Raw genomic sequence first — 21,976 nt, 5'->3', positions numbered from 1 at the left:
AAATACCAAGAAATCTTGCTTTTTTAAGAAAGACGTGCGTTGAAGCATTTTGCATAGAAAGCTACCTAGAAAGCGGCGTTCATTCAAGTAGATCAGTATTTCAAATTTATTATTTGCTTTTTTAGGTTTTGCGTGGGGAGCAGTATGGACGCAGTTGTGACGTATGGAGTGCTGGTTGCGTAGTAACCGAAATGGCATCGGGGAAACCCCCTTGGGAAGCAGACATGCATTCCAATCATTTAGCCCTCATTTTCAAGGTACTGTGGCTTTTTTCAGCTGTTGAATTTGACTTAGTTTATTTTAACAAGCAGAAAACCCCTTATCTTCTGTTTCTCTGTTAACCTAATATTGTGAGACTCACCACAACAGATGTTTGCGTGAAGATGGCTTTCTTTCACGTTATTCTGACGTCTAATGATAACATAACAATAATCATTTTGATTCTGTGCCCATTGCGACACCATACAACACACTGTGATCACAGATGTATCACAACAGACAACTAGAACCAACTAAGGAACATGTAGGTCTAGTCATCGAGTCAGCTGCCTCCATTATTTCGGCATGCCAATATGTGTCTTGTCGAGATCCAGCCGCGTGCCTAAACCACATTTACAGTTGGCTTTTTCGCGTCACATTGTGCCTAAACTTGCCAATGACTCACAGAACAATAGAACATTCTCTATGTTTTTGTTTTTAGAAATTTCAACATTTACAAAGGTAGTGTGGCAGCGTTAGCTACATGCTTCCTACTCAAGCAGCTGTTGTTTCGCATCTTTAAACGTTACAGGATCATATCACCTTTTTACAATGTTTCAACATCCTGCGACGTTGAAACGCTTTTAAATTGACAACTTTTACTGGCTGCCATTTCTTATAAACCCCTTGTTTTCTGGTAGATCGCCAGTTCTCCGACAGTTCCACCGATTCCGGACAGTCTTTCTCCCGCCTTGAAAGATTTATGCCGCCGATGTTTGCAAGCAGACCCGCGCGATCGGCCGACTGCTGTCGAAGTGCTGAAGCACCCCGTGTTTATTAAGTGGTAACCCGTGAAATGTATCTTTTTGTACTTTCTCTGCAATGCTGGTGAATTTTGATGTGATATAGAATTGGTCTACCTCTTTTCTGTCTTTAGATCTTCTTTTTAATAGCTTTACTAGAACAACCGTGGTGTCAAATCGGACGCTCTTGAAATTTTTCTTTTTTAGATGTAACAAAAGTTTATAATATCTGCGTGTTTTTGCATCTTTGTAGTTTGAACGATTTGTCAAAGCTCCTGTGAAACATACTTGAAAGAAAATGTGCACTCGGTTTACAACTTCTTTCTTTTCCATTGACAAAGTTTGCAGACATTTAATCATTCTAGCTGAGTGGAGAGATTTCACAAAACAAGGCAGTTGTGGCAGAAAATAGAGCTATCGCATTGTCCACGTAGTTCAAAGTTGCTGCTTTCAAACACTAAAATATCACTTAAATGTTGAGAAATAGTCTTTTCGTCGCTAACTGTCGTACTGCTGAGTGAATAGTTTTTTTTTTGTAGTTTCAACGTTAACTCAACAGTTGAAGTCATTCCGATGACTTCTGTCACTAGTTGAATTTTGTGTTAACTTATTGCAAACCGAATCATGTTTAAACTTGCAAAACTAAATGAGTACTTACGTTGAAAAATTGTTTTTCCAATGAATCAACGTTTTAAAAACGTTTTATAGCAGAAGCAGCGAGGCTTGTGTATTAAATACGTCATGGATTGTCGTCAGTGTATTCTATCGTTTTCCCAATTGGCAACATTCGCTCTTGTAACATTGATTCAACATTTGTGGAAACAATGTTGCAAGGATTGTGCTAGGTCGGTTTTAACTTTTCATATTGCGTTTGAACAGTTTTCACTCGTTCATTTTCTTTTCACGTTATTTTACATCACATCAACGTGTACTTGAATCGAGTATTTGCATTTTATGGGAATTTTCTAGTTTTTTATGTAACTTTCACCGTGGTTTGGTTCAAAGCACATTTTAATCATCTCGGCAGCAAATTCATTTTTATGCATTGTTTTGACAGCCACAGACGTTGAACCAACGCAAAAAGACTGATTTTCTGACTGAGATGCGATAAAAGTTGTACATTTTACATTACTTCAAGTCCAATTTTTCTTAGCCAGGTGTCCATCATTCGTCGTTTCGTTTTTATTTTTAACTTCAAACATTCTTTCTGCAGTGAATCTTTGTTACACTCTCGATATTGTATTTCGCAGCACATGCCATTCGTTGTTGAATCATATTTTTTAAGTGTTCTTTCAAAGTTTTTTAAATTTGACCAAAGGTAAACGTGTAAAGAACATTGCATAACGTAGAAATTGCGGGTAATTCGCTCTTTTTTGAGTTCTTGTTTTGCTGTTGAAGCATTTTTACGCCAATGACTCAGCGTTTTGTTAGAATTTTTCATGACTCAGCATTTTTCACAATGCATTTGCAGATAGGATTGTGATTTTCACACGCAAACAACCTTTTTGTATCATGTATTTTTGTGCAAGGCATACGGTAATTGAACGCAAACTATCGTTAGATTGGCGTAAAACACACATTCGTTGCTATGCTTGACGTTGCATTTAAGTTTTTGTATTATGCCCGGTGCGTTGAGGTACGCCGTGTGTTTTCCACGTTAATTTAACGCTTTTCCACTTCGAGTTATTTCGATAATGTTTTGTGTTGTACTTTGTTCACTCCTTCACGTTTTGACTTCGTTGTTACCAGTTTATCCAGCAAAAGTTGTCTTTCTAACATCGCTTTAACCTCGCCAGACGAAAAGATCTAAAAAAGGACATTACTTTCTGACGACCTTAGCTTCACCCAGCTTAACTTGACTTAAAGCTGGGTGAAGCTAAGCTACACGGATAAAAAGGCTGGATAAATCAAAGGATATCTCCTGTATTGTCAAAACATCATAAATTCAACCGAAAATCCAAATAGCAAAGTCAAAATTTGACTACACTCACTGCACGAATTCAAATGTATTTGTATTTTTTTGGTACAATACACGAAAATCTTACACGGATAAGTCGACATAAAAACTTAAATGCTGCTTTTAGAACAACAGCGCCGAACTGAAGGGTTCAGCGAACCTGTAGCTACGTTAACACTGCAAGGTGAAACAAAGTGATAATTACACGCTCATCAGCCTGTGATTGAAAAATTTCATATCGCTTCGTCATTTTTCGTGGAACCGTTTTAAAACGTTTGGTTTAAACTTATTGCATCAATTCATATTTCATTGCCGAAACGTTTCGCTGACCTTATTCATTTTTTTGTTTCATCTTTGAAAACTAAGCGGAACATTTTGCGAATATTGTTTTGTACATACTGCCCTGTGAAAATCTAACTGTGCCATTTATTTGTTGATCAGCCTTACAAAGCTTAGCTGGTTTTTGCATTGGTTGAAAACACGAAACTTTTTTTCTAATTCCTATCGATTGAATAGACTCAAAGCAGCAGGTTCGACTGTTTGTTGTGACGTCACTGTTTGCTCACGTTTTTTGTGACTCAAGTTTTACATTTTTTCAATGCCACACGACGTTAATCCAACAAAAGATTGCCTAAGATTACTGCCAACTGCTGTCGTTTGTTGTGAAGATAGTTGCGATGCAACTTAAACTGAAGATTTAGAAATGATACTGTTCAATAACTTGTCAAGCAATCTTTACTGCAGGTTTACGTCTGGTTAATGTCATAAAACATAAAAATTATCACTAATTCATGAGAGACGTGAATGTCATTACAGAAACTTCAGGTATGTTTTGTAGTGTTCTACGAATGGCAAAATATGGCTTTTTGCATGCATCAGTGTAAAAAAAGCAGATTATGCTTGACTTCAACAGTTCTGATAACAAGAATTCCTGTTGTGTTTTTTGCGGAAACGTTTTGTTCATATCATGTTCGTGAAGACTTTTATTGATGTGGATGTTTTTGTGAAAAAATTTCAATGAAATAAAATTGATCACATTCTTAAGGAGTTTATTTTATTTATATCTCATCTTAACCACAAAGCTGCACAAAAGTACATACGCTTCCAGAGTTAAGTTGGTGATGGCAGGGCCTCCCAGAGAAATCAGGACTGGTCGGGAAACAATACAAAAAATTGGCCCCAATAAAAAAAAATTTTAGCAATCATGAAAGCAACGAATTTGTGTCATGTATGCAGATTTCATATGCGGTGCCTATGGCGCTTCAACCAGTGTTTAAAAAGTTGCCACATTCTTGAAGCCTACAACTGCTCCATATTCGCCACTGATTTTGGTGGTTGGGCAATCCTTGGCTAGGTGATTGACGTCCTGAATGTTGGGTTCGCAGTGTGAGCATTCAGGGCTGCTGATAGTACTCCATCTATGTAGTGTTTGGGCAGTGAGAGCGTGTTTGCTGATGATCCTGTTAGCTGTTACCCATTCTTGTTTATATTGTTGTGTGGAATCCTGGAAGAGCCGCTGTTAGGTCGGTGATAATGTCTCTTCCCTAGACAAGTCTACGTGCCAGTATTGGTTCTAATCATGATGCGAATCGAAATTGTTGTAGCTGGTAATTTTAGTACCGGTATAAATGGAGAAAAAATTGTAAACACACAGTACATACAATGAAAACATCTCAACAAAGCATTCAGTCCATTCCGGATCTTTTGCAATCCAAAGTTACAGATCACAGCATCAACTAATAAAGATATTGCAACGTCAAATTTGATGCAAAACATGCATAGGCTGTCCATTGTCCAAGCGGTTGTGAGTTAGGCCTATGGTGGAGCGCAAACGATTCTTTACAAATTTTTGTTTGCTAAAACCAGGTTTCAACCGTTGGGGGCAGTGCAGGATTAAGGTGGATGCTATTGATGCTGCAGCATTAGGCCCATTCCTGAAATAGGCCCAGACGAAAACAGACGTGAATTTTCCGGACGCTGAACAGTTTTCCTTTGCTTAATTAACCCACAAATAATTCTTATTATGAAATTTGTAGTCCGACTTTCGCACGCCTAGGCACAGTGTTACGCCTAGGCACGTAAGATAAAGCAAGATTTTGGCATAGACTACTTATTTAAGATGAAAAATTATAACACTTTTCGAGCTGTTTCAGGGCCCTTCATTACTTCAGCCGCAGATAAGATGCACGGCTTTATTAACTCTTCCCCAATCGTGTATGCTTTTTTTGGTTTTAACTATTCGTAGAGAAACTAGATAGGATTCATGAAGAAAGGATTTTTCGGTAGTCGTCATCTTTTCATTTGCTTTTTTTAATCGTTCATATCAGAGAATATTCGTCCAAAATATTCAAGTGGCTTGCCTTCAAGATTGTTGTGCTTTGAATGAAAGTGACGAACAACTTTAGAAGGTTTCATAACGTCATTTGGCAGAATTTGGGAGCACACCAAACATTAGGGCCGTGACGATTGTTCACTACCCGGAACTATTGTAAAACCAAGCTCCAAGTATTTTTATTGTATTGCCTGACAAATTCCCCTTTTCGTTTCTTACTTCCCTCTGTGACACTCAACTTATCTGCATATGCCCTTTTCGTAGTTTACATTTGCACCTACTGATACTTGGTTCATTTCCATTTTGAGAATTATTTGTTTCAGAAGTCTTAGTTTTTTCCTTCTTGTTAAAATACACTTGTTGGTTCGTTGATTCCATATTAATCCTTCTGTAGTTTAACAGGACAAGCTATTGCAGCATCTAAAAAGTGAAGAATGACCTTGTATTACAAAACTTTTTGAAAGCTAGACGCAGTTTATGACGAAACAATCATAAACGGCACAAAATCTAGGTCATCGGAAGGTTAACCTTTATTATTAAACAGTTCTGCTGTATCAACGAAGTAGTCTAAGCGTAAAACGTATTGACCTGGAATAAATTGCGACCTTAACAAATTAGGTATCGTTGGAAAGCTTAACTCCTCTAGATTAAGATTTTCACTCTCCTCCAATCAGAGACCCCTGGCAAAAAAAGTTATGGCCGTTTTTGAAGCAGCACCTTGCGCCGCTAGTGGCGAAACTGTATTTTTCCTTTTGCACAAGTTTTTAGGCTCATTTTTAACTTTTTTCTCTATGTGTGTAAGAAAGAGACAACTCACATTTGATAAAATATTATTTACATTTAAATGACGTCACTCTGACGTCATCAAATTAAAATTGCTTACCTATTACTCTCAGCCCATTGATAATTGCAGATCCAATACATTTGTTCTAAAAAATCGTTTTTAGACATAACGGAGCTTCATATAATGATTCAAGGGGGCATTTTAACCCCAGGTCCGGTTTAATGACGAAACTAAACGCTACAAGTGGCGAGAGTATATTATGGGCATTATACAAAAAATGCGAAAATTTTTAAAACTTTACTTCAATAATTATGCCGTGGAGTGTTTTTGTTTTATTATCTTTATCCTGCATTGCGGGAAAGCGGACTTGAGCGCTATGCATCGGTGTACGCCTTCCGACGTACACTTGACCCACGCTGCAGCCGACTGCAAGGTCTGTTTCCGGTTGTCTACTCTACTCATGACTTAAATTTGGTACTACTCGAAATCGATCACTGGGTAGAGGCAATTATCGTAAAGTTTCTTGCCCAGAGAAACAACAGCAAGTGCGGGTGGCTGGAGTCGAACATGCAGGCTCTCGACTGCGAGCCCAACGCGCTAACCACTCGGCCACTGCCCAAGGCGTGTAACTATTGTTCTTGTCGACGGTGAAAATTCGACTCACACTGCTAGTGGATATGCCATGTCTGAGGAGTACAGCTAAACTATCCAGTGGAATCTTTCGGGTAGCCCAAATTTGGGCAATAGGCTACACAAAAATAATATTTATTTGCATCAGACAAAGCTGTCAATATACAAAACAAAGAAATAATACACAAACTGCAAATGCACAAAATCTCACTAAATAGGCTATCTAATGTTACAAGTTTACAGACAATGGTACGGTAGTGTTGCAAGTTAGAAGAACTGAAAGTATTCAGAACGATAAAAACAATCAGATGACATGGCAGCCATCAAAACTAGATATCAGCATACATAGAATTATTATAATGAAAACGATAATTTGATATACGATGGCAATCGGACCTCATCAGGGAGGCAACAATAGAGTTAGACGATACTTCGCATCTTCCAACAAAAGAAAAAACATATTTCCGAAGTAATGCATCAAATGTTATAATGTTGCACAAGACTTGATGTTCACGTACGCTATAATGTTTAGGCAAATTGTGTATAAACAGTAGAACTCGGTTAATCCGGATTCGATTTGACCGGCGATTCCATCCGGATTAGGCGAAGATCCGGATTAACCGATGACGGTTCTATCAAACCTGACTCATTTGTACTTCCAGTTTCATCCGGATTAGGCGAAGATCCGGATTAACCGAATCCGGATTAACCGAATCCGGATTAACCGAGTTCTACTGTAATTCTAAATGCATTATTGAAGGCAACACGCAGGCGATTAATGTTACGTTGATGATAATTTTCCCACAGATGACATGCATACATTGGAGTACAATATGAACGGAATAGAAGATTTTTAATATCACTGGAGCACTTGTAAAATTTTGATTTTAATTTGTTGGCAGAACAGATCATTTATTGAAACATGATCAAAATGTCGCAATCCTCAGGGCAGTCTTCTTGTACACAACTGAGATTGCAACAAGTTTCCCCACGACACTCTCCACATGCTGTTACGCACTTTAAGCCATGTTTTCTGCAGCTGCAAGACATTGTACCACATTGATTTTTTGTTCCTTCTTTGCATTTGCATCGTACAACGTTCAATAGCCATTCTGGTGGCGGATCTAAATTGGCCTTTATTGGCATAACTGCACCTGCTGCGTCAGCTTTCCATCCCCATTGTGCGAGATCCAAGATTTCAGTGTCAAGATGCTTCCACTGACATACCTGAAGCAACAGTTTTATATCAACTTAGATAAATCAAATCTTGCTGCCATAAAATTTTTGATTTGTTGTACACCACATGTTTATGCTAGTCATATTATAACGCAAGTTGTTTTGCTATAACTTGCATCTTTTCCTTACAGCAGTTTAATAGCGCAATTTGCTGTAATATTTTGAAGTTACCGACAATAAACAATTCTTGAAAAATATCTTCAAGTGGTATAATCTATAGAGCAAAGACGCTTTTATACTAAATGATTGTGTTACAATGTGTTACAATTATGTAATATTGTGTTACAATACCATTAGGCTACGCACTATTATTTCACCTGCAAATGTACTCTGAAGGAATGAAAACGAATTGCAGCTTCGGTGGGTGGCAATCTATCAGGATGAACAGTGGAAGCTGTTGCAACCATCTGCATGTACTAATTGTACTTGACGTACCGTAGTTGGCCAAGTGAATCGGCAGGTTTTGCACTAAAGCTTGATGGATCAACAAAATATAGTATTACTATCGGTGAATCTCATTCAGACTGGTAGGCTACTCAGCAACATTTTCATTTCTTCTTATTTAATTAACTGTGCACCAATACAGTCCCAGTAACTAACCTTTTCAATAACAAATCTCTTCCAGCATCAGCTATTTGCTCACGTGTAGAATCTAATCTCCCAAATACATCAGCAGATTGTTGAAATTCTTCCTTCTTCAGGTAATTGAAAATCTTTAGCTTTCCTAAGCAACAAGACAGATGACATAATTAATCATTGTCACCAAATAATGTGTGCATACACTCCATACATTGGCATTCCAAATAAAAGTATTACAATATTAGAATAATATTGAGTGGATTTGGTAATGACTGCCATCTGAATTCTTGCATATCTTTTAAAAGCTGATCAGAAAATGGTAAAAATGTACTTTCAGACAAGCATGGTAAGCAGTTCAGGAATATATAAAACACTGTAACAAATACTATATATATATAAAACACTGAAAGCAAGATTAAAATGTACTGCTACCAAAGCTGATTAATTATATTGGTACCTTGTTGATATATTGCAGAAGTTGTATCACATCCACTCCAAGCATGAGCAAACAGCAAGTAATTTTTGACACACCTCATGCACCTTACAACTACTTTCGCTCTCTTCTTTTTCTGTTAGATATTGATAAAGATGACTGTCACCAATGTTTTGTGCATAGCTGATTAATGTCTTCAGTCCACCTCGTTTCACTTCTTGTAGCTTCGATAAATTATGAGATTGGCATTTGATGCATAAACTTTCATTATAAAAAGCTTGATTCTTCTTCTTCTCTCGTATTGTCGCTATATGTCAGGGCATCCGTTGGTTAGCCACTGCCTGGTGTCGTCATCGATGGAAATTAAGCCTTCCATACCATGGGGTGGTCTATATAGCCGGCAATCCTTGATAATGTGGGCTGCCGTCTGCATTTCGCCACACTCACAAGCAGCACTCTCTGCCAAGCCCCAGCGCAACATGTCTGCACCATAGCATCCAACACCAGTGAGAAAACGGTTATGCCTTGATGAGGCAAGTCTAGAGAGGCCATGTCCCAGCTGGTTTTCGCACGGGGATCTGAATACTTGGCGAAGTGGGTACGTGCTGCTTAACTATTGTTCACACCATGCCGCATGGCACCACTGTTTGCTAGGGCTTCCACCAGAGGCTGCCAGAAGGTCTTGTGCAGCGCGTACAAAAGCTTGATTGTTGTTGATTCTGATTTTCCATTATTCAATGATTCTGATTTTCCATTATTCAATTATCTCCATAACATCTGAAAACTAGCCTAGTCTATCAATTCTAACTGTTTAATAAACTAAGCTATACAACTTAGAAATCATTACCGGTATTTCATAAAAATCTTTAAAGCTGTAAAGAGAGAAAACTAACATCAGACCTGGGAAAAAAATGGCCACACAGAACATTTGCTCTTTCAAACTTAATCTATATCTGAATATGTTATTGCATGGATATCACTAGAAGCTACCAGGTCTCAATAAACACCCTTCCTTTGTCAGTTTGTGCACCAGTGCACTGGTAACAGTGGCCTACTACTACTACCATACTGCATTCATTGGTACAAATACTTCACACCTGCATGCAATGCCATTTAAAATCCAAGATGTTAAATGAAAGAGAACTCAACTAAAAGAACAACAGGAAACTCAAAAATTTAACATAAGCTAGAGATGATAAGACATGTTGCATGTAAAGAACATTTAGACCTGTTTCCTTTAACTTTCATCATAGCCCGGCATACCGTACTGTACACAATTATAGGCCTAGTGTACCTGTGTATCGCCTGCTGCCCGGTACCGTATCTAACGTTTTGACTTCTGTTGCAAACCAAATTAAATGAATAACCTGACACAACTTACGGTACCGATGATGATGTTCTTGCAAATAGTTCCCAAAACAAATTAAACTACTGTAGGCTTGCCTGGTACGGTACTCAGTTCTGTGATATTTAGGTTAGTACTGCAGCCAGTACAGAGTGGTAGATCAAGAATCTTTGCTGTACCAAACCTACTCAGTACTGCCTAGTTACTTACAAACCTCATGGCTATTTTTTTTTTCTTTTTGCGCAACGCTCAGAGTTCAAGATCGATACCACTACATGGCTAATAAGCTGGTCAGTGGTCACCGGAGCAACTTCGACTGCCAGAATTTTACTCGGCTTGCTGTTTCTGCTGAAAACATAGCTAGATTAGCTGCGCCACTAGCGGCGCAAGGTGTTGCTTAAAAAACGGCCACAACTTTTTTTGCCAAAGGTCCCTGGTTGGAGGAGAGTGATAATCCTAAACTAGAGGAATTAAGCTTTCCAACGATACCAAATTTGTTAAGGTCGCAATTTATTCCAGGCGGCCCTATATTTTCGCGTTTTACGCTTAGACTAAAGGAGAGATAGGCTATGCCAGTTTTAGCCTACTGCTGTGAATCGGCCAAGCGTAAAATGAGTTTTACAGGAAGTATCAACTTTGCAATGCTTATGATTCCAGATTAAAATTAGCTTGGCAGAAAGTAAGATACGGTACTTCGCGGACCGGCGGTTGAGAACCACTGAGTTAGGCTAAGCCTTAGGAATAGATTAGGTTAAGGCTGTAAGATTAGTACTCATTATGGTTGGGAAAAGAGTTAGCAATCATTATTGTTGAGTTCAATGTTGTTTCATTGCCGGTTCACAAGCTAACACCGTGCAAACAACTGCCGGTTCACAACAAAAAATGATGGAAACCAGTGTCAGTTTATAACAAAAAATGATGGAAAGCATTGGGGTTCACTTGGACGCTAGCGACTGCCTTAATTCTAAGACAATTGCTAATGTGTTTTTTTTGCACTGTGACGTAGGCTAAATATACGGCGTTGTGTTTATTGTAACGGAAGATTTTAAGTTAATGCGATAAATTTTACGGTTCCACAATTTACAAATTTAGCTGCGTTTTGTGCACGCTTGCTATGGCGTCTCAACTCAGTGGATGGGATAAAGCGAAAAAGAAAAGGAAAGAAGCAGCAGAACAAGAAAAGCTTCTGGCGAAAATTCCAAAACTGAGTTCATACTTTGGAATGCGAGCAGCTTCGTCTCAATTGCCTGCGTCGGATGCGATTGCGAATTCGAGCGCTCCTGAAGACCAGGCCAAGCAAGATGAACCTGATGAGAAAAGAGAGGATAAAGAGCGGGAAAGTTCAGCGGAGAGAGCAGAGGTGAAAGGAGACGCTATCACTGGCGAAGCACTGGCGCAAACGCTGGAGGATATCACCAATGATTTAGGACAGTGGGGTAAAATCAACGCTGACACTCGAGAATATTGGGCCAAGAAAGGTTCAAAACACTGCCAACACACTGAATCGATGTTTGAAGAGAGCGCCAGACAATACCTAGGTGAATCATTCCAACGTCGATGCACTAAGACCTTCTTCGTGCGTACGCATCCGCTCAATGGTGAAAAATCCTATAGACAATGGTTGTGCTACTCGCCTTCGACCGGGAAGGTGTTCTGCTTTGCATGCAAGTTGTTCGGTGGTAATGCTGTTCAAGCAACCAAGTTCGTATCCAGCGGTTTCGACAATTGGAGGTCAGGCGAATCCAGAATAAAAATGCATGAAAGCGGCGATGGTCATCGCAAGGCTATGTTGTCTTTTGGGAGCCGACAGAGGGAGGCCGGTCGTGTTGACTACCTAGCCGCTAAACAGGTCGAGGAAGAGCGGTGTTACTGGCGCCAGATTGTAAAGCGGCTCATCGACGTTCTGATATTCCTAGCTAAGCGTGGCCTTGCTATAAGGGGCGCGGATGAGATCATAGGTTCCCCTCATAATGGTAACTACCTTGGCATCATTGAGTTGTTGGCGGAGTACGATACTCTGCTGGCTAGCCATATTAGAAAATATGCGAACCGCGGGAAAGGTCACATTTCTTATTTGTCATCCACAATTTGCGAGGAGCTGGTGCAGCTCATGGGACAAAAGGTGCAGGACACCATCCTGAAAGAAGCCAAGAAGGCGAAGTATTTCTCTGTCTCGATTGACTCTACACCTGACGTATCACACCTCGACCAGCTAACGATTGTTATTCGATATGTTCTGCCGTTGGGTCCAGTTGAACGGTTCCTGACATTCTTGCCTATGATGAGACACACCGCTACGCACATGGCTAGCATACTTCTGAACTTTCTGAAGGAAAATGGCTTGGATGTTACTAACTGCAGAGGCCAGTCGTATGACAATGCGTCAAACATGTCAGGACGGTACAACGGTGTCCAGGCAATTGTGAAGCGAGAATGTAAATATGCTGCTTTTATTCCATGCTGCAACCACAGTTTAAACCTGGTAGGAGACCAGGCTGTTAATGGCTGCGCTGGCTGTACCAGGTTTTTTCATTTTGTCAATGGACTATACGTTTTCCTGTCTGAATCGACATATCGCTGGCAGAAACTGAAGAATCGCTGCACATTAACGCTCAAAGGTTTGTCTGGAACCCGATGGTGTGAACGTGCAGATGCTGTCAAAGCGCTAGTAGAAGGGTGGAAGAGCATTCAAGAAGTCCTGGATGAGCTTGCGCCAGATAAGGAGCAGAAGGCCGATACGAGAAACCAGGCCGACGGATTTTCGCACAGGATGGACGAACTTGAGACAGCAGTTATGGCGACTGCCTGGAACGATATCCTATGCCGTCTCAACAGTACGAGCATTAGCCTCCAAGACCCTACAGTCAGTCTGAATACGGCAACTAGTTTATTGGCATCACTGGTCGACACGATTCAATTTGCACGGGACAGATTTGACGTGTATGAGCAGATGGCGATCGAAAAGGTTCCTCACGGCGAATACAAGGCTGAAGAACGTCGAGGCCGTAAGCGAAAGCGAATGCCTGATGAAGGAGCTGCAAACGAAGAAAACCTCACCCCTAGGGAAACATTCAAAACCCATATATATCTGGTCATGATCGACAGACTGTTAGCTGAACTGGAAAAGCGAATGAAGGCGTATGAGGATATATCTACAACATTCGGATTTCTTTCGGAGCTAACGTCATTGAGCATAAAGCAGATCGAGAATAAAGCTCAAAATCTCGTTTCCTCGTATCCAGATGACTTGGAAGACACGCTGGTGGCTGAGCTCATACAGTTTGCTGCATTTATGCGCACCCAGAAATCTGTGAGTGTGAACGAGTCAGCAGAGCTTACCATGTACAAGCTTTTGTCGTCGTTGAACCTTTCTCAAACATTTCCAAACGTCGAGATTGCTTTGCGCATCTATCTGTGCTTGATGGTGTCTAATGCCTCCGGCGAGCGGAGCTTCTCAAAACTGGGAATAGTCAAAGGAGAGCTGCGGTCCTCGATGAGGGAGGAAAGGCTAAACATGCTGGCGCTTATGAGCATTGAACATGAGGTGCTGAGCAGCCTTGACTGCACTGACATGATCGAAGATTTCGCGCTTGCTAAGGCTCGAAAAACAGTAGTATAAGTAAGCAGCACTAGCGCAGCATTGACAATATGCCAACGTTAAGTTGATCTGGATTAGCCTTTTCTTCATTAACTCCGCTTTTCAGGCAATATTGGTATTGAATTGTGTTGGTGTTACATAGCCTGATGTTACTCTCGAGTTTTTACGATAACACGTCGTTATTATTGTTCATGTTCATTAAAATTTGGCTGACTGCGTCGAAAGCAATAAAGGCTCTTTGGTCGGTCTGATTACGCGTGTACGGTGGAGTCAGAGTGTCGAATGCATATGTACCAATGCCTAGAAAAAATAGGCCTGTTTTTGCGCTGCAGCACCAGGCCCAGTTTCGTCTTAATCCGGCCCTGGTTGGGGGTACTTGTTTACGTAACAAGTTCTCAAAGCAACAAAAATATTTGGAAAAAGTGTTTCGAAAGTTGTAATCAATGATTTCCTTGAGTACAGATTTTGGGGTGGTGCGTTCCGGTTTGCAGCTCCAGTTTGCTGTGTGAGCTTTCAAAAGTACCAACTCATCCAAAATGTCATTGTTGTAGGCTTACAATTTGTTCCATATGCCCGCAACTGCACATCATACATACGACGAAATTTCAAACTTATCGATGATATGTTTAAGTTTGTTGATACATTTGTTAATAAACTACCAACAGCCAGCGAATCCTTTGCAACATACGGCAGAAACAATTTCGTATGTATGATATCCCTGGTATGATGGAGCTGGTGAAACGGAATTGTTGGAGCGTTCTTTCTCCAGAAATTTTTTTTTTCTTTTGAATTCATAGCTCCTTTAACAACTTAAGCGTGCGAGTAGCCTACTCTCCAGCTTTGGTTACGGTACATCTTTTAAAGCTTTAATTCCATTAAATTCGTCAGCTGATTGGCAATTGAACAGTTTTTTTTTATCGCTATGAATAGGTTAGTGTAGTGAACCTTGTTTAGGAGTGTAGTCCACACAAGTAAAGATTGAAACTGCTCAAGTAGGCTGCTTGCATAATGAGACAGTTTTCTTTAAATTTGCTATCTGGCTGGGCTACAATTAAAAATAACACCAGCTTACGCTGACAGTCGATCAATTATTTCTAAAATAATATAACATCTGGACAACGCAGTTACATTCAGGAATCCTAGTTACACCATACCATGAACTCCAACAAGATTTAAGCAATAGCATCCATAAGCAGAAAATAGACAGGAAAGTTTTACATTCTTTAATCTTGCTTGGACACCTTTCCAGACATGTTGGATCCATTATCATAATGCTTGACCAATGCAGCTTTTCCAGTCTAGGTTCAGTTGGTCAAACAAAAAATAGTAGGCCTAAGCTATATATAGGCCTAACTTAGTATGAAATAGTAAACTATAATGGTAAAAATAGTAAGCTATAAGTCAACTGTGGAGGAAATTTCTATGTTCTGGTTTTCACAGTTTTCGATATGGATTGTCTTGTTATATCAACACCAGTGAGCTTAAAGTCTCGTGTTGCATAACTACATTTCATAAGAAAGATTTTTAGCATTTAGAAAACGTTGCTGAAATTTTTCTAATGCTCTGTTTTAATTTCATTGCTCATGAAATCATTCTCGTTACTATCTAACAATGCAGAAAAGCGCAGACACACAGTATTTTCACGTAATATAACTTTGAACGTAGGCTACACGTTTATTGTCTTTAACTTGTCATGCACATATTGCATAATGTTTAATAGCGTGTGTTGCATGTAAACTGGACTTGTTGAACTATTGTTGTTACTTCATATAGATTGCAAGACTTGGAATAAACGATTGATGATATAATTAATTAATATTATATTTAAAAATGGATTGCCAATTACCTTTAGGTTTACAGGAAAAATTGCTTTACAGCTAGAATTACATAACGATACGGGGAATACCCAATAAGTATTCATTTTTGTTGTGTCATGTGATTATTTTCTGCACCACATTGCTGAGTCATTGCTGTTATGAGAAAAGAAAATGGCGAAATTTTCAATTTTGCATTATCACTAACGAAAAGAATCAATATAGCCACATCATGGTATGTTACACCACTGTAAAACATTTGAGATTCTTCTAGATGTCAAATTTTGGGTATATAAGGTGTTACAACGTTGTTCAAAGTATAGTCTAGCAAAGTTTAGTTATCTGTTTGTGTGTTGTGGCTTAGTTGCAAATTTGTCTGATAAACTGACTACTGTAGCCTACTTGTTCAGTTTACCAAATTCTTGACGTTGCAAAATTAAACTAATATCTTTGTTTGGAACTTTAGATCTGATTTGAATTGTTTAAGACTTTGCTATATTATATTGTAACTTTGATTGAAATTTGTCAAGCAATTTATCTGAAAATGTCTCTTCAATATAAAGCCTACTTGTATGAAGGAAGATCATGCCGAAGCAAAGAAATTCGAAGATTTACTGTCGATCATGATGTATCAAGTAGCTATGAATACTTACGACGTAAGGTATGTCTAGATGTTACTTTATGAGGTATATATATATATAGTTTGTCTTTTCTGTAATTTTCACTTGTAGGCTGTTTGATATTTTTTAATCAGATTGTGTTCAAATATAACCTACAGTACTTCCATAGAATATGTTATCAGAATTACTTGACTATTTTCACAATTGCTTACAGTGACAATATAGGATTAGTCTTAGGTAGCATGTCAACTCTAACGACATAATACGCATTCCGATTAAATAGTTTTTTAGACCACTTTTGTATATTTGCTGATCTATTTATTTTAAGATATATAAAAACGTTTTGCTATGGACTTAACTGAAAAAAATCCAAAAAATAAACTACATTGATAGTGACTACATTTAAAATTTTATAAAGAAATGAATATTTGTTTAGATTGCCAGCGTATTCCCAAACCTTGGTGAGGAAAATTTCTCACTTCAGTGGAGAGATCAGGAAGGAGATCTTATTTCTTTCAACTCAGACGAGGAACTTGTACAAGCATTAAGTGAACATAATGGGGATGTGTTCAAAGTCTATATCAAAGTAGAGTCTTTTGTAGCATAAAAGTTTTGTTTTTGCATTATATATGGTGTTGTAGAGACTGCAATTTCTAACCTATTGTATTTTTCAACAATAGTTATCTGTATTTTAACAATTTTTGTTTCTAAACTTTTATTGAATAGAATATAAAATGGAAAAATTCAACAAATTTATTTTGTCTTAACAGGAACACTCATCTAAGAGCCAGCAAAAAGAAGGCGGTTCAGGATGTGGCTTTGGACAAGGTTACTCGCGTTGGCAACAACCTTTCATGCCATTTGATCCAAAATGCTATGGGAAATTTCCATTCTTTGCTGGAAACTTTTCAGGCTGCCAATCTACTCCAGAAAAGGTATACTAACTTTTTCTTCACTGATAAGCTACCAACATAATGGAATAATTCTTGACTTAGTCCTAATTATGTAACAAATAACCTTTACAGTGGTAGGTAGCTAGGTATTCTAGGACTGTCGTAAAATAAGCAATGTAATAGTTGTAGATTACCGTACTATAGATATTGAGTGTATGTTTTGTGCTTGTATCATTTTTGTAATTTTACATCAAGAAAGCATTGTGGATATATGTTGCAGATGGATCAAAGTGAGCCAAATCCAGCTTCATCTACTCAAGGAAATCAACAACAGTCACAAGCAAACTTCGAAGGTTAGTTTAAATAAAATGGTTTCTTACGTACATAGTCTAGAAAAAGCAACTCGTGATGTGGGATTAGATTATATCTTGCAATTATGTCAATAGATTGCTATAAGCCAAATTGCTGTTGACTACTCGTGTACAACTGGATATTGAATAAGTTACTTTTCATGTGGTTTTCAACTTACCTTGCTGTAAACTACGTATCTAGCTGCTACATGCGCACTTTAGCATAGAAATCGAAGAAAAATTACTTTTAAAAGGTAGATTGTGTAGTATGTAGATTTAAGTGTTTGAATAAAACACTCATTTTGAACTTTTTTAAAGTGAACGTTCAAGCATCTTCAATCATATGTTTGATGCAGTTATGTGCAAATACAGGGAAGGAATATCTTCAGACAATGGGAAATGCTGTCGCCGATTTCCTGCAACCGTTTGGTATTGATGTTGATATTAATGTTGAGCATAAGGGAGAAACAGCGAAGTGCCCTGGAAGTAAACACCCAGATCCAAGTGCACCAGCCAGTGAAGGTGCAGCTGGACCTTCGAGTTCAAACCCACCTGATACCAAGCCGGAAAAAGAAGACAGCAGTAAGTTTTCAAACAGTTTGAATTTCTTTTAGTATTTTTACTGTGTTTAAATTAAAGGCAACGTTTAGGCTACCACATGTGAAATACCTTCAATCAATCAATCATCAATAATTTTATTTTTCGTCATTAACGCGTCCGGGACGAAAAAGATACTAACTTAACAGATTACATAGGTTTTCGTGATGTTTGTTGTTTTTCATATTTATGTTCAATCTGTAATATAGTAAGTTTCTTTTTGTTGAAATGTGATCGTGTTTGACTATTTGTGCTGCCTATGTGTAGTAGTTGTGAAATTGTTGTCCTCGGACTGAGAAAGTTTCATAGCCTAGGATGTTTAATCCTGGCAGTTTCGCATACTTATAGAGGATTTCAACCAACGCTGCAGGTCCAGTCACCAAAATTGGAGAGAACACATGTGGGTTATTTTTGACCAGTATCTCCTCTTGTAGGTGACTCTTCTGACCGAGAATGGACCTTTGTGAAGGACAAGACTCCTCCTCCTCCGAGCACTGGTGCAGAAGACAAAATGGAAACTGATGAAGGTAAAAATTTGTACAAAATAGTGTTTATGTAATGCGTATTTTATATAGATGGTTTTTTTATGGGGCTTTTAGCCACCTTTGCATTGATGGTGCTAAATTTGAAAAGGTTTATTCCCAATAATGGTGGCTCAAAACGCGTACGCCCAACTGAAAGACGTTGCCGGAATAGTTGTTGATACCATGGGTTTTTTATCATTTGCTTTATGCTTTGCTAAAACTCTAAAACTCCTGTAGTTGGTTGAAATTAATTTTCTTTTAACCTTTTGATTTAAGTGTTCTATTAATTACATTACAAGACGGAATGAATCTATTTTAAACATATGATCATTTCACTCTAAATTAACGTTACCGTACGTTTTTTCAACGATTAAATGCAATCTCTCAATGAAACTTTTATTTCCAGACGCTAAACTTCGCGATTCCCTCAACCAGTTGTTGGCCATGGGCTTCAACGACCAAGGGGGTTGGTTGACGAATCTCCTGAAAGCTAACAATGGCAACATAAGCCGCGCCTTGGACGCCATGCAGCCAGCAAGAATTTCCAAGCAATGATGATGATCTCACTGAAAACCACATACATATACGGACTATATACATATGTGTCATGTAATTTTGTGTGCTCTTATAGTGTATGTGCATTTAAACTAGGGTGTGGGTTTCATTGGTGAATATTTTTATTCGTTTGATCGGCCTGATGTATATGAAAATAATTGATCAATAAATCGTTTCAGATTAGCCGTGAACTACAAGATGATAGTGAAACCTTTAATGCACAATCGTGGACCTTAGATTTTTTTTATAGTCACTACTTAAAGCACTGTATAAAATGACGTATCCTCTTATGTTGCAAACAGTATCATTAAGCAGATGTATCATAATGAACTTGTGAATATATGTTGTCTTCAGTTTTTGCACTTCGACAAATCATCATTCAAGTGAAATCTTTCAATTAACGAGTGAAAATGAAGTCAATTGTGAATAGGCTACCACCCCCCAATTCTATTGAAACCTTAATCTTTGTATTACAGTTTCAATGGGTACAAACTGTCTGTGTTACACCATAACGTATGAAGTACTGTCCTTTGATTTATTATTTGGTTGGGGTTGTACACAGCTGTACCGCCCCACAATTATTACTATAACCTATTTTTGGCCCTCTCATGTACTTTCTATTCTGATGAATTTACTTCTAGAAGATTAATTCGTGATTACTTCTGGTAAAAAGCTCCCTCATGTAAACTTTATAAAAAATCCTCATCATGTGCAAAATTGATTGTTGCGTAGAATGCACCGGTTTGCGTTTGGGACGTCTACTTTCTTGATGCTGCTTCTTAACAGATTAATCATATTTGATCAGCTGTGGCCTCCCATATGAACTCCCTCTATTTTGCTCTGTAACATATTGCTCTCTCCCTCTATCTTGCAGTGACGTAAGCTTGAGGCTTACGTCACTGCAATAACATGTTTCTGTTCAATACTAAGCCACCACAGTATTTGCATTTTAAACCGTCTGCAAATGATTTTAATTTCTTTAATCAACTGCCACCTTGGTACTTATCATGGATTGCTTTGCTGGTGATGTAACAAGCTTTTCAATTATTTTTTGATCAGTAAACTTTTAATTTCTTATTAGTGATTATTTTTCATGGTTTCTTTATATATTGTTCTGACTCTTCGATAGATGATTTAAATGCATAATTAACGTCAGCATATTCTTTTGCTGCAGTCTGCAGACGTTGAATCAATGTAAAAACGGCTGATTTGCTGTCTGGGTTTGTTCAGAGCACTTGTTTTGCTTCCATAAGTAGCAGCGTGCACGAAACAATGGGTTCCATTTCGTAACTCACTTTTCACTTGGAGATGCATTTCTGTTAGGGATGTGTAAATATGACTGCTGATTTATTTTCTGTAATTTTGGGTTCTCATCTAACGTTCAGTATTGCTGTGCACTTTTATTGTTTATGTTTTTTTTTGCAAATCATTTAAAACTTAATTTTTGTTTTAAATTAATAGATGAGATTAAAAACTTTGCAATATTTTATGAACTTTTACAGCAGTTTATCTCCTACCATGATTTATGAATTCACCTTTTAAAGAGAAGTAGAAAACTAAGTGATTCTTATCGACAATCAAACACGGTATTATACATGCTTTGAATTTGTAGCGAGGTATTTGTGTACTTTAACCCTTCCTGCCGTGCGTCATGAGCTTTGTGCGTTTCATGTTCTCCTTTTTAACTACGTATTTGTAAATACAACATAATAAGTGGCGTCCTGTCTGTTGTAATGAGTGACGTATATACATGTTCTGGACATGTGTTGGTTGTGGTGGGATTTTTCCGCATAATCTTCTTTATCCACTGTTACCAGTGGATGACAAAGCAAGATTGGTCGAGTTTTTGATTGAAGCTCGTGGGAGTGAGTGCAAGGACAGCAGTTGAATTCAGTTGAAAAGATCCGGCAGTTGGGGTGGACTCGGGGTGTTCTATGAGATAATGAAACACCGTACTCAGACACACATAAATTGCTTAAGATATTTGAAAGGCTTAGTGGGCCGACGATAAATAGTTATCGTTAATTTGACCGCTTCATCCTCCCAGCGCTAAATACAACACTGGCGCTTATGAAAGTTATACATTGCCAATATGGAAGTAAATCGCTGTAAGTCCGTCACATGCAGTTGTTTAGTAGCGAAAATATACGTTTTAATCTTAAAAGCCATTCTTCAGTTTATTCACCTTGGCAGTGTTTTTTTTAAGGTGTTTTGGTGGACCGAAACGGTCCCCCAAATTTCTCCAGCGGTTTCCCAAAATTTGGACTTGCAACTACAGTAGAAAAGTAATGGCTGTTTCTCGCTATGTCTTGTCGATAATACGAATATAGCCTACGATCAATAGTTCACGTCCGGAAAAAAAGAAGAAGTGGAGGTACAGCTAACAGCTGAATCAAAGAGTTATTCACAAAAGAAGTGCACCTTCGATACTCGTCAATGTTTATTTCTGATTTATGGCGCATAATGATCAGTTTTTACGTGTGGAAACATAACAAGCAGAAGCCAACAAGCACACTTTGTTTGATTGTGCAGCAAACTTGTTTGGCGGCCGTGTTGGGCAAGCTGTTTGGTCGCTGTCACACTCATTTAAGCTGTGCCTTGTCGAATAATTCATTTTATGTTGCGTTGATTGTATGTAGTTATGGCTATTTTTTGGTATTTAAATGAAACACTTGCGGTCTCTTAAAACTACTTAGCGGTCACCCAAACCAAACCTTAAAAAAAACCT

The 21,976-nt window shown here is 38.4% G+C and overlaps 4 protein-coding genes across 7 annotated transcripts in view; 3 read left to right on the top strand and 1 right to left on the bottom strand.

Moving 5' to 3' along the window:
* Positions 1–3,981, top strand: part of LOC145773713 (mitogen-activated protein kinase kinase kinase 1-like) — a 42,767-nt gene extending 38,786 nt beyond the window's left edge. The window contains exons 28-29 of the mRNA XM_082584848.1: positions 126–257; positions 900–3,981. Of these exons, the coding sequence (XP_082440974.1) occupies positions 126–257; positions 900–1,046 (279 nt within the window). The 3' untranslated portion in view covers positions 1,047–3,981. The remainder of the gene's footprint in view (positions 1–125; positions 258–899) is intronic.
* Positions 3,982–7,449: 3,468 nt separating this feature from the next.
* Positions 7,450–9,454, bottom strand: LOC145774846 (uncharacterized). Of its 4 annotated transcripts, none has more exons than XM_082586173.1 (4): positions 8,977–9,454; positions 8,541–8,664; positions 8,258–8,414; positions 7,450–7,931 (listed from the first exon to the last, which is right to left on the bottom strand). In XM_082586173.1, exons 3-4 carry the CDS (start codon positions 8,351–8,353, stop codon positions 7,617–7,619), a joined length of 411 nt encoding a protein of 136 aa, XP_082442299.1. In that variant the 5' UTR covers positions 8,354–8,414; positions 8,541–8,664; positions 8,977–9,454; the 3' UTR covers positions 7,450–7,616. The 4 variants fall into 3 exon arrangements, 3 of the variants coding, with proteins under 3 accessions (XP_082442299.1, XP_082442301.1, XP_082442300.1); XM_082586175.1 differs by lacking the exon at positions 8,258–8,414; XM_082586174.1 differs by lacking the exons at positions 8,541–8,664; positions 8,977–9,454 and having other exon boundaries at positions 8,258–8,434.
* A 1,957-nt stretch (positions 9,455–11,411) lies between these two features.
* Positions 11,412–13,916, top strand: LOC145773712 (zinc finger MYM-type protein 1-like). Its single transcript, XM_082584847.1, has one exon. It carries the CDS (start codon positions 11,412–11,414, stop codon positions 13,914–13,916), a length of 2,505 nt encoding a protein of 834 aa, XP_082440973.1.
* Positions 13,917–16,179: 2,263 nt separating this feature from the next.
* LOC145774276 (sequestosome-1-like) lies at positions 16,180–20,961 on the top strand. Its single transcript, XM_082585476.1, has 7 exons — positions 16,180–16,370; positions 16,766–16,915; positions 17,100–17,264; positions 17,503–17,575; positions 17,945–18,154; positions 18,604–18,696; positions 19,100–20,961. The coding sequence occupies exons 1-7, from the start codon at positions 16,254–16,256 to the stop codon at positions 19,246–19,248; spliced, it is 957 nt and encodes a 318-aa protein (XP_082441602.1). The 5' UTR covers positions 16,180–16,253; the 3' UTR covers positions 19,249–20,961.
* The last annotated feature ends 1,015 nt before the right edge of the window (positions 20,962–21,976 follow it).

Source organism: Aplidium turbinatum, chromosome 7, assembly GCF_918807975.1.
Source record: "Aplidium turbinatum chromosome 7, kaAplTurb1.1, whole genome shotgun sequence".
In the NCBI taxonomy this organism is placed as follows: domain Eukaryota; kingdom Metazoa; phylum Chordata; class Ascidiacea; order Aplousobranchia; family Polyclinidae; genus Aplidium; species Aplidium turbinatum.
This window is presented reverse-complemented; position numbering and strand designations above follow the sequence as displayed.

Coding starts and splice junctions, on each gene's coding strand:
- LOC145774846 (XM_082586173.1), bottom strand. CDS start 8,353: ATGCAGATGGTTGCAACAGCTTCCACTGTTCATCCTGATAGATTGCCA. Junction 7,932..8,257: donor CCTTCAGAGTACATTTGCAG/GTGAAATAATAG, acceptor CTGTTGCTTCAG/GTATGTCAGTGGAAGCATCT.
- LOC145773712 (XM_082584847.1), top strand. CDS start 11,412: ATGGCGTCTCAACTCAGTGGATGGGATAAAGCGAAAAAGAAAAGGAAA.
- LOC145774276 (XM_082585476.1), top strand. CDS start 16,254: ATGTCTCTTCAATATAAAGCCTACTTGTATGAAGGAAGATCATGCCGA. Junction 16,371..16,765: donor ATGAATACTTACGACGTAAG/GTATGTCTAGAT, acceptor ATATTTGTTTAG/ATTGCCAGCGTATTCCCAAA. Junction 18,155..18,603: donor GCCGGAAAAAGAAGACAGCA/GTAAGTTTTCAA, acceptor CTCCTCTTGTAG/GTGACTCTTCTGACCGAGAA.